This window comes from Mytilus edulis, chromosome 13 (assembly GCF_963676685.1).
Source record: "Mytilus edulis chromosome 13, xbMytEdul2.2, whole genome shotgun sequence".
In the NCBI taxonomy this organism is placed as follows: Eukaryota; Metazoa; Mollusca; class Bivalvia; order Mytilida; family Mytilidae; genus Mytilus; species Mytilus edulis.
Genome location: NC_092356.1, coordinates 66,818,853 through 66,831,486, shown reverse-complemented (window position 1 = coordinate 66,831,486; position 12,634 = coordinate 66,818,853). Strand labels below are relative to the sequence as shown.

Genomic DNA, 12,634 nt, shown 5'->3' with positions numbered 1-12,634 from the left:
ATAACGAAAGCTTTTTAAGTGTAGACATCGTTGTTTAGTGATTTTTTTTCTATCAGATGGACGCAAATGATTAAAATTTTCAATGAAAATACACAAACTGTTATAAAACAAGTCCTGTTGGTGCACTCATACTAAAAAAGTTAATCATTGAAATTTGTACCTAGATGTACCTACATGTAACAATATCTGACAGGATATCAGGTCTTCAGAAATCTTATATCAAATTATATAATATATATATATATATATTTCCGTAAGTGCAGTTGTAAATATTTCCTCCTACAATAGGGACCGTACGCGCGTATGAATAGAACTTTGGTTTGAATATCATTTCATTTTAAGCTGTTGTAATATGTTATTGTGTGCTAATGTATGATGTCTCGGTTGGTCTGTCTGTCTGTTATAAATTTACATTTCAAAATGTTCGAAAGTCATAAATCGATTGAGAGAAAACAAATCATCGGCCGGGTTACAAACTAAAACTGCGGAAAACACATTTAATACTAGAGGGGGAACCCCCCAGAAACACTGAAGTGCAACACAAAACAAACAATAATGTAACACACACAGAAACGAACTATTAGATAACATTTGCCAATTTCCTGACTTGGTATAAGACTTTTAAGGAAAAATGGTGGGTTGAACCTGGTTTTGTGGCTAGCCAAACCGCTCGCTTGGATGATAATTAAGGTATTCGAAAATCAATTTCTAATACTAAGAAATCATTTTCTGATAAATGAATTCTGTATTAAGACTTTCTAATATTTTTAAATCAGATTTTAATGTTAAACCGAAAATATGGTATTTTTCATTATGAAAAAATAGCTTTTCATAGATACAGTAAATATCAAATAATGTATAGAATATATTTTGATAATTTCTACTTTTTTCTTATTATCATTTTATGTATGAATTTGTCTGTTATAAAAACCAAATTATGTTATTGTGTTGTGACAAGCCGACTTCAAGTAAAATTTTTTTTCAAAAATTCGATTCGCTTTGATTTGATGGTGTTCCATCGAAAAAGGAGGGATTCGTTAAAGGTGAACATGTACATTTAATTGTTGTTTGCTCTATGGTCGGGTGGTTGTCGCTTTGACATATTCACCATTTCCTTTCTCAATTTTATCACTTCCCGGTATATATTAGCCCGAAGTAAACAAGAAAAGTATCATCTATAATAGAACTGTTTGATTATTTATTTCATTCATCTCAAAATCCATTCTTGGTTTTATATATGTGTTTCATTTCAGATAATAATTAAGGCATGTAGAAATTTTTATACAATTTTTAGCATGTCCAGACACCAAATTATTTTGGGAATGGTAAAAAAATATAATCTTATTTTACATTTGTCAAAATAGGGCAGAATGGCATTTTCTACTTATTATGGCAGTAACCTGCAACAGTTGATGCACCAATTGGTGTACTTAATTTAATATACACATGCCCAGTTTTCTGCTTATCTGACAATCTATTGTTCACCATGATTGAAAGCTGTGATGATCAGGTAAATTCTACTCACTTATGCCTCACTGAACAGAATTTCTATTGTTAGATTTAACATGAAATTTAAAGGTCAACTATTCCTTTTGTTGTTGATCAGGTGGGTATACAATAGATTGCAAGTTTTGTCACTAAAGCAGAAAACTGGTCATCCCAATTTTTTGTAAATTGCATATATATGTTGATGCATATAATGCTAGAGATTTTAGCCAATACATGTTTAACTAGAAAATGCCATTCTGTCCTAATTTGCTTTAAATCCAGTGTAAACAAAAATACCTCTCTATAGAGGGATAATTTTATCCCTCTAAAGAAGGATTATCCCTCTATACAGGTATAATCACCATACAGGGGGTTTGTTCCCAACCTGTTTGTATAGCTGATACTTGTTAATTTCTGTGTTTTTGACATTGATCTCTTGTGTCTTAAGTAATCATACCTCATCTTATTTTTTATATGTATAATTTTACATAATATTTTTATTAATCAGAAAATGCTTCGTTGGAACAGATAGCTAAGATCATCTTTTTAAAGTATATGTTACGATCATCGTTGATAAAATGCTTATACAAATCATTTTCTTTACATAATAAAAATCTGAACATAAGCTGTTAAAGTGGGGAAATTGGTCTTTTAAAATATCCCTGAATTTGTGAAAGTCTTGTCTTATTGATTTACATGTACCATGGATTATAAAAAAATGCAATTTAATTGGACAATTATTTATCACTCTACTCCAATCTTAATTGACTAGGCTTGTCAGTTTTCTTATCGAAGGTCAATGGTTTTCTCCAGGCACTCCGGCTTCCTCCACCAAAAAAAACTGGCCGCCACGAAATAGCCTAAATGCGGTGCTTAAAAGTGGCGTTTAATCACCAAAAATCAAAATCAAATTAAATTTGTAAAAACTTACATGTGTACCATTTTATTTACAGGACTTTGTTATGTTAGCATTTGTTCTTTTACTGACCATTCTTTCTACACTGGTGAATGCATTAGACAATGGGCTGGCTTTAACACCAACAATGGGATGGAGAAACTGGGAAAGATTTAGATGTGAAGTGGACTGTGAAACATATCCAAATGACTGTATTGGGTAAGTACATGTATACACTGAGAAGGTTGTTTATAATATGATATAATAAACTATTGATTAATAGGTTTATTTTCGCTTTATGATTCCTACTCTTGTATAAAAGGCTTAACAAAAAGTAAAATCACAAAAATACTGAACTCAGAGGAAACTTCAAAACGGAAAGTCCCTGATCAAATGGCAAAATCATATGACAAAACACATCAAACGAATGGACAACAACTGTCATACAATGTATTCCTGACTTGGTACAGGCATTTTCAAATGTAGAAAAAGGGGGATTGAACCTGGTTTAAAAAACTAGCTCTCACTGTTCTTGGTAAAGAAAAAAAACCCAGAAACTTTCAGTACTTTTTTTTATCTTGATTAACTAGTTCATTACTTACATGACAATATATCTTTTTAAAGTGAAAGATTATTTATGGATATGGCCGATGCTATTGTAGCTGGTGGATTTAAGGATGCTGGGTATGACTATGTCCTTCTAGACGATTGCTGGCCAGCTCCACATAGAGATTCCTCAGGAAGGTTACAAGCAGATCCAAAAAGATTTCCTCATGGGATTAAAGCACTGGCTGATTATGTAAGTGACACACAGACTACCCTGAAAATATTTCTGCATTTATTTAATCTTGATATCAAGATGCAAAATGGTCAATCTTGTTGGTGTTGACTACCAAACTTTTCCTCAGATTTGCCAGTTCTATGTTTTACTTCTAAATGGTCTAATTATCTTATTGCTATACACAAAAACAAATGGTCTTTCAGTACATCATGTTGTGACATTTAATAGCTGGTTTCATGATTTCCTAGTAATATTTGTTATATTATTCTGAAAAACTATTTCAGAACTAATTTACTAGGTACTTTTATATCAGCAATTATCTTTGCTTAAATGACAATGACTTGAAAACATTTAAATGTACACTTCTTCCTAATAAAGAACTGTGGTGAAAATTAATACTGATTTAAAAATAATGCATTTTGCAGTTGTGCCAGTGAAGTGGGAAAACAATTTGTACTTTTTGTTGATTACCCAGATGAAATTATTAACATAGTGCTTCCATTATTGCTAAAGCCCCAGTTCCACTAGACCACGATCGCACCACGCTCACCGTGATCTAAAATAAATTTAGATCGTGGTGAGGTCGCAGTACGAGCGGCATGAAAAGGTTAATTTTCGTTGCATTCACGATGCTACTACGTCCTAATTATGCTTCTACAACGATCCCGCTACGATTAAACCATGTTCTCACCGCGCTTATTCTGCGACCTACGCTTATAAAGATCTTTCTACGCTCTTCACGTTCTCACTACGACCATACCACGAGTTATCCAATTGCAACACGATCTTACTGCGATTATAGCACGTTCTTACCATGATTATACTACGTTCATACCGAGATTTTACTACGTTCTCAGCAATACCTACAATATCGTGTTTCATATCAATATAGTTTCATTCCTTCTATTTCTGATTAAAACAGAGATTTCTTGGAAACAATACAGTCATGCCACCAAAATCTACTAGAACATGTGGGCGTGGTGGTAGGGGTTGATGTAGAGGCAGAGGGAGCAAAGTATGAATGCCATACTAAACTCCAAATAGTACACAAGAAACTAAAATTTAAAATAGTACAAGACTAACAAAGGCCAGAGGCTCCTGACTTGGGACAGGCGCAAAAATAATGGGGTTAAACATGTTTGTGAGATCTCAACCCTCCACCTATACCTCTAGCCAATGAAGAAAAGTAAACGCATAACAATACGCACATTAAAATTCAGTTCAAGAGAAGTCCGAGTCTGATGTCAGAAGAAATGACTAATGAAAATAAAAAAAATGACAATAATACATAAATAACAACAGACTACTAGCAGGTAACTGACATGCCAGCTCCAGACATCAATTAAACTGATACTATACACATAAGTAGTATAAAACTTGTCATCAAGAGATGTCGGAACGACCAATCAAACCTAAATTACAACCTTTTGCTGGTCCATAAAGCTCAAATGACTATATTATATAGTGAACGATAGCAGAGATGACACAGATGTGTCAATACATGTATATATAGGAAGATGTGGTATGAGTGCCAATGAGACAACTCCTCAACGTAAAAATCTATAAAAGTTAACCATTATAGGCCAATGTATGGCCTTCTATACAGAGCCTTGGCTCACACCGAACAGCACGCTATAAAGGGTACAAAAAATACTAATGTTAAACTATTTAAACGGGAAAAACCAAAGGTCTGATCTATATAAAAACGAGAAGCATAGTTGAGCCGTTAGAACAAATGGATAAATACATTCAGACAAACAAAATCTATGGAGTTTTTTTTATATATTTTATGTGAAAATGACAATAAAAATGATGGTCGTAGTATGAACGTAGTAAGGTCGTGAGAAGAGCGTGATGAGGACGGCAAGGGCATGCTAGAATCGTACTATGGTCATGAACAGCGTGGTAAAGTCGTAGTGGAAGCGTAGTTGGGTAGCGGTGAGAACGTGATGGTCGTAGTAAGGTCGTGATAACGTCGTTGTAAGATTGTAGTGCAATATCTCTGAATAGAATCACGCCTTCGCTACGCTCTCGCTACGATTGTACAGCGACCTTTGCAATCTTACTACGATCTTAGTGCGCTCTCACTACGCTTCTACTACGACCTAATTTTGCCACGACAGCACCACGATTGTTTTGAACATGTTCAAAGTTGGCCACGCTCTTCACGATCTTGAAGACCTCACCACGACTGTGGTACAACCTTACTGCGACCTACACGATCATACTGCGATCATCCAAATTTGCATTTTTTTCACAGATCGTAGTGCGATCGTGGCCTAGTGGGACTGGGGTATAATGAAAACAATGTGAAAATCATAAAAATTATGAATATAATGTGAATTTTAAGTTTTATAATTTACTTGACATGAATAAGCTTAGATCACAATTACCAAGAAACATGAAGTTTACAAATAATTGATATTATGTTATATTTATGAACAGATCCATTCTAAAGGTCTAAAGTTTGGTATTTATGAAGACTTTGGTACAAAGACATGTGCTGGTTACATAGGTAGTGAGTTCTATATGCAGACGGATGCCCAGACATTTGCTGATTGGGGAGCAGACTTGGTTTTCTTTGATCATTGCTATGCTGCAGCTAAGGATATGAAATATGGTAAAAATATAAAAATAAGACAATGTGGTATGATTGCCTTACCTACCATGCAAGGGCTGTATAGGCAGTCAAGGTTGTTAAACATTTCCATTTGTTGTATTATTGCCTAACACGGGGACAATGAAATAACTATCCACCTGTGACCGAATGATGAAAATATAAAGGACTATAGGTCCCTCTATGTCCTTTTCACAATGAGAAAAATCCAATGCCATACAATTCAGTTATAATTCCAGACATAACAAAATTCAAAAACAATGAATGGAAAAAAAATTGAGACACATGAACATTTTTTAGATCTTACTATATAATTTTTTTTTATAGATTTTACCATATAAACTTCATAATTATACATAAAGCACACAAACTTAAAGAATCAGATGAGAATCCTTGAAACTGATAAAGATAATCCCTGATATATGATAAAGTTTTTTTTTTTTTTTTATATTTTTAAGGTTTTCCTATTATGGAGTTTTTCTTGAACAAAACTGGCAGACCAATGATATTTACTTGTCCTTGGCCTATGGACAACAGAATACAGCATATTAAGGTATTGTCAAGTACAATTTGTATATTTCAGAAATATTTGCTATTTTTGTAGCAGACAATACTCGATAAACAAATTTAGGGAATACGCCCGGACAAGCAGCATATAAATTTGAATGTTGCATACTACTTTAAAGTCAGAACTATTACCTTCATCATTGATCGCTGGCAAAAAAGCAAAATCTAATTATTGCGACTCTGAAACTTTTTGCATTTTTTGCATAATTACACCTTATATAAGAATGCCAGCTTTTGATTGGCTGATAGCCAGTGTATTTTTCGCATATTCTAACATTTTTTCCTCATTTCAAACGAATCTGACTGTTTTTCATCACTGCCGGTGAATATGCCTCAAATACCATGGTATTTGCCATTTTGGATATTCATTTTTTACCCTCGCGAGCATCTTCCCGCCAATTTTTTTCGATATGACGTTATATAAAGACAGCGCGGACGCGTATAAGTACATGTATAGTTCCCGCGGTATATTTTATGAGAGTACTTGTCCTCAAATAAATATTTCCTTTTCCTTGTACAGAGAGTTTAAATTAAAATTTATTCGGTGTAATTAAACAGATATATCATGTTATGGAGGGGTATTTGCAAAAAATACAAGTCTTGGGACAAAATTTCCCTTGCCTAGCGGCTCGGGAAATTTAAGTCCCTCGACTTGTATTTTTCGCAAATACCCCTCCATAACATGATATATCTGTTCATTATTTAAATCCTAGCAATAATTTCTGTATTTACACTACAAGTCCATGTAAATGTAAAATTAAATTTAAAATGCATAATTAAATTAAAAACTTACTACAAGTACATATTTACCTTATTCACTGGAAATTACTGATCTCCTCATGATTAAAATCTAAAAACACTCATACCAAATTGGAGAAATGATTGTTTCTTCACTATTTAGTTTCACTTTCTCCAGTTTGACTTCTTTATATTAGAAAAAATTGTAATATTTCATGCTAGACATTCCCGTTACACAGAAAATTTGTAATAATGGAATTTAATTTATACTTCTTAATTTCTAACCTGATCTACAAGGGTATAAGGAATATTTGAAAGATTTACAGAATGTTTGGTTTTATTATTTGTAGCCTGATCTACAAGGATATAAAGATATTTGAAAGATTTACAGAATGTTTGGTTTTATTATTTGTAGCCAGATCTACAAGGGTATAAGGAATATTTGAAAGATTTACAGAATGTTTGGTTTTATTATTTGTAGCCAGATCTATAAGGGTATAAGGAATATTTGAAAGATTTACAGAATGTTTGGTTTTATTATTTGTAGCCTGATCTACAAGGATATAAAGATATTTGAAAGATTTACAGAATGTTTGGTTTTATTATTTGTAGCCAGATCTACAAGGGTATAAGGAATATTTGAAAGATTTACAGAATGTTTGGTTTTATTATTTGTAGCCAGATCTATAAGGGTATAAGGAATATTTGAAAGATTTACAGAATGTTTGGTTTTATTATTTCTAGCCTGATCTACAGGGGTATAAGGAATATTTGAAAGATTTACAGAATGTTTGGTTTTTTTATTTGTAGCCAGATTTCCCTGCTATAAGAAAGACCTGTAATATGTGGAGAATTTACAATGATATTGAAGATTCCTGGGACAGTGTGATAGGGATTATAAACTGGTGGTCTAAAGACTGGTACAACATGTATGCTTATCATGGACCTGGAGGCTGGAATAACCCAGATATGGTAAGTCTAAAGACTGGTACAACATGTCAGCTTATCATGGACCTGGAGGCTGGAATAACCCAGATATGGTAAGTCTAAAGACTGGTACAACATGTCAGCTTATCATGGACCTGGAGGCTGGAATAACCCAGATATGGTAAGTCTAAAGACTGGTACAACATGTCAGCTTACCATGGACCTGGAGGCTGGAATAACCCAGATATGGTAAGACTGAAATCAGGGGTGCTATGTGGAATTCAGTTATATATATGACATGATTCAAATTAGAGTGGGGGGCCCATATTCGCCGGGGACACAATTTCGCCGTTTTATGATTTTGAGGTGTAAACACTTCAAAGGATGGCTGGAATGGAAGAAATATGCCAATAAATTATAATTTTATAACAAATATGATTATTTTTTAAACTTAAACAAAATTACAGCACTTACTGCAAAAGATCGAAAAACGGACAACGATTTTCGGTCAATTTCCTGAATGAAAAACAGGATTTTCATAGATTTTTTTCTTAGCATTTTTTTGACTGATTGGCCTAAATTTCTGTTTTTTACACCTTTGAAATGTCTGCTGTTCATCTATAATGAAATTTATTTGATAAATATTATATAAAGCTGCAGTTATTTGGTTTTAAATAGATGTGTAAAAACGGCGAATATGTGTCCCCCATTGACAAAACTTCAGGAAATTTCAAACACCTTTTAATCTAACTTTACAGATGATTATTTTCAAACAAACATGTTTTCAAGCTTAGGAATGTTTTGCATTTGAAGTTATCTTCATATAGAAATATCAGTATACTTCAAAAACATATAGACCTGAACATAAACTGTAGAAAACATGGAAAGATATGGCGAAAATGAGCACCCCACTCTACAGATATGAATTTATAAGAAAAGTTGAGTTTGACAGAGGGACTATTTTATGCACTCTATACAGTTATGCCCATGTTAAAAGAATATGTTTTTGTTGAGCCTTGAAGACAATTGCTTAAGCAAGTCATAGCGGTGATGCTTTTTGTCCTTGTTTATATTAACATTTAATTTCATTCTGTCTTGAAATTATTTCGAGACTTTCATGAGATTTACAAAACTTAGAAAGATTCTTTATAGGATGAAAAGACAGTATCCAGAGTTGAATTAATATTCTTTTTCATTCCTTCATATTTTACTGTGTTTTACATTTGATTGATCTGGTAATTTATATAAGAGATATAAGACTTTCACAATTTTGATATTGTCATACATTAGTGTGCTAATTTCACAGCAGAGGGGGACAGTATTCGAGGAAATCACAGTCATGTTTATTTATTTCTGCTATAAAGCTCGTTGCTTTTCTTTTTCAGATAGTTGTAGGTAACTTTGGGTTGAGTCCTGATCAGGAAAGAGTACATTTTGGGATGTGGTGTATATTTGCTGCACCATTACTTCTGGCTAATGACTTAAGGAGTATAAACAATAGGTCCAAGGCTTTACTAATAAACAAAAGACTACTAGCTATTAACCAGGACCCCTTAGGTATACAAGGAAAACCAATTCAAATGGTAAGTCTATTATAATTATTGATTGATGGTTTATTAGCTAGTGACAGTTAAGAACTAGAGGTTTTATAAAGTGCTATCTTTGAAACCCTTGAACTTGCTCCTTTTGAGTTGATGAAATCTCTCAGTGTTTGTTTGTTACCTTTAATTTTCTTTATTTTATTGATTTACAAGATTTGAACATCAGTTTACTACTGTTTACTTAATTTGACACAGTGATCATTGCTGGGAGAACTGACTTAAATTTATTGCATTCGTTTTGTTTAATTTCAAAAATGCAAAGTTAACATAGTCTGATCTTAGCTAGTCTTTATTTTTCTTCTTATAAGCTGTCCATATATATTTGTTATTGACCTGGACATTGACGATTGTCTTATATTCACAAAAAAAATATAGCATTAGAATTACAAGCTAGTTTGAGTACCCAAAATTTATTTTCATAGTTTAAATATTTTGACAGGGTGATGTGCAAGTGTGGACCAAGCCTATTCTACCCAAGGGAAGTAAAGCTGTAGCAGTGGTGTACACAGTACAAGGAGGAAATTTTATACGAATCAAATATCCCCTGGAGTTCTATGGATTAGATGCTGGAGACTATCATCTAACAGAAGTATTTGAAGGTCATGATTTAGGACAACACAACAAATCCTCCATTATAAGTTTTACAGTAAATCCTACTGGTATATATATGTTTACAGCTAAACCTGTCAATTAATTGTATGTGTTTTCTTCTATATTTTATCTCTGGTATCAACATACAATGTATCAATTATGTGGGTTCAAAATTGTACTTTATAATTTATTCTTTACAAAAGTATTATCTTTGCTTCATATTTGATTAAATGTGATTGAGGAAAATGTAATCATTTTGATTTTTTTTGTCACAAGATTTTGTATCAGTTAACATTGTTTATTTTTTATATAGCTGCGTTTTAAAAAGCAATGAAAAGAAATCCTATTGTTTTACTATACTTAACCATTCCTCTTTACATTTATATTTACTCAGATTGCTATATATATAGATTATACATTCCAAAGTATATATATTTATATAAATTACTGTTATAGAAGTTTTCCAATGGTCCTGACTTTATCCCATATAAATATATTCCAAGCAAATTTATGGTCCCAAATGGACAAAATCATTTGTATTTCATTCATATCAAAACTATAAATACAAATATGTTGAGAAATTTTGTATGGATTTTTTTATATGATATTGTGAAAGGGACACAAACGTGAGATTAATTATTGTGATAGGGGAAAGTCTGCATACAGTTATATGTATCTGGTATGAGATTGTCAGTTCTTGTTATTGACATACTCACTCAATTGCATTATTTTCATTAATAAAAACTTCACAACAATTTCTGAATTATCAGTAAAAATAAAAGACATAGATACATTGATCTCAGACCAGATATAGGCCCTTACCTATATCCATCTTTCTTTTTTAGCCGAACCAAGCTAAACCAGAGTTGTGTCCCTTGGTCTGTCAAATTTCAAGTTTTCATTAAAGTCAAAGTAAGGGAATCTTTTAAAATTTCTCTGTCTAGCTGGCTTCTATATACCGTGGTTGTAATTATTGGCTATTGGGTATCACTCATTGATGATAAATGTTATGTTATTTTTGGCAAACAATGTCAAAGTTTGTTTAGAAATAGACATTAGTCTGACAAAAGTTTCGTCATTATTTTCCGAACCCTGGGGATAACAAAGAATGAAGTTTAATAACTGTTGTGTTAATTGACTAACCAATCAATATATAATATTTACATTTTTGTCTCAACTTGCTAAGGATATGTTTTTCGCTGTCTTATATATTGGAAAAATCATTTCCTGGCCTTTTACAGCTGACTTTGCAGTATGGGTTTTGCTCATTGTTGAACCCCATATGGTGACCTATATTTATTAACTTCTTCTTCATTTGGTCACTGGTGGAGAGTTGTTTCATTTGCAATTATACCACATCTTTTATATTTTGCCCGTTATTTAACAGATTGTTGCCTTTTTCTGATGGTGAAATGTTTGACAGTGTAGCTTCACATGCATCTATAACCTTATATGGTTTAGCTCCATTTGGAGATAATGTGAATTCCTTAGATATTATTTTTACCTTTGTATCTTTGTAATTGATCTATGAGATTTGAGCATACATAAACTATTTTGTATGGGTTTTACTCATTGTTGAAGGCTGTGTGGTGACCTATAACAACATGAACTATTTTGTATGGGTTTTACTCATTGTTGAAGGCTGTATGGTGACCTATAACAACATGAACTATTTTGTATGGGTTTTACTCATTGTTGAAGGCTGTGTGGTGACCTATAACAACATGAACTATTTTGTATGGGTTTTACTCATTGTTGAAGGCTGTGTGGTGACCTATAACAACATGAACTATTTTGTATGGGTTTTACTCATTGTTGAAGGCTGTGTGGTGACCTATAGTTGTTATTTTCTGTTTCATTTGGACTCAGGTGGAGAGTTGTCTCATTGGAAATCATACCACATCTTCTTATTTTTATACTATTGTCTAAATTTCGTGCCACAGTTAGTGTTACCAAGAACAGATTGAGTGAATCAGATGAGACAGTATAATAATGCATAATATTTAAGCAGTTAAACACATTCATTGAAATTATATCTCATTTTATATTGCAAGTTTATATATACATATATATATGATGGATGTTTTTGACCTTGTTTTATTTACAATAAATCTTTATTGAGATTTTTGTTGTTGTTGTTTGTAGATTAATTCAATCTTTTCTTGCAATATAAACATTTTGATTTCAAGACATTATGAAAGATTGGGATCTTTATAAAGTGTAAGCTGTTTTTCAGTGGAAAGCTCTCTTGCTGGTAGAAAATTGTATTCACCATCATGGTAGAATTGTGTTTCCATTTAATGCTTATACTTAGACAAAATCAGAGGTCACTGTCAATATAATTGGACTTCTAAGACGTTTAGATATCCTGTTCATTGTTGAAAGCAGTCACATTTGTATATTTTCACATACTTTTATTTATTTTTGGA

General features: G+C 32.5%; 1 protein-coding gene across 4 annotated transcripts; it reads left to right on the top strand.

Annotated features, from left to right (window-relative positions):
* Positions 1-1,128: 1,128 nt before the first annotated feature.
* On the top strand, positions 1,129-12,332 carry LOC139500696 (alpha-galactosidase A-like). 4 transcript variants are annotated; one of them, XM_071289509.1, is made up of 8 exons: positions 1,129-1,155; positions 2,442-2,602; positions 3,008-3,182; positions 5,610-5,784; positions 6,240-6,334; positions 7,897-8,058; positions 9,399-9,596; positions 10,054-12,332. In XM_071289509.1, the coding sequence occupies exons 2-8, from the start codon at positions 2,451-2,453 to the stop codon at positions 10,306-10,308; spliced, it is 1,212 nt and encodes a 403-aa protein (XP_071145610.1). In that variant the 5' UTR covers positions 1,129-1,155; positions 2,442-2,450; the 3' UTR covers positions 10,309-12,332. The 4 variants fall into 4 exon arrangements, with proteins under 4 accessions (XP_071145610.1, XP_071145608.1, XP_071145607.1 ...); XM_071289507.1 differs by having other exon boundaries at positions 1,129-1,168; XM_071289506.1 differs by having other exon boundaries at positions 1,145-1,265.
* Positions 12,333-12,634: the final 302 nt, after the last annotated feature.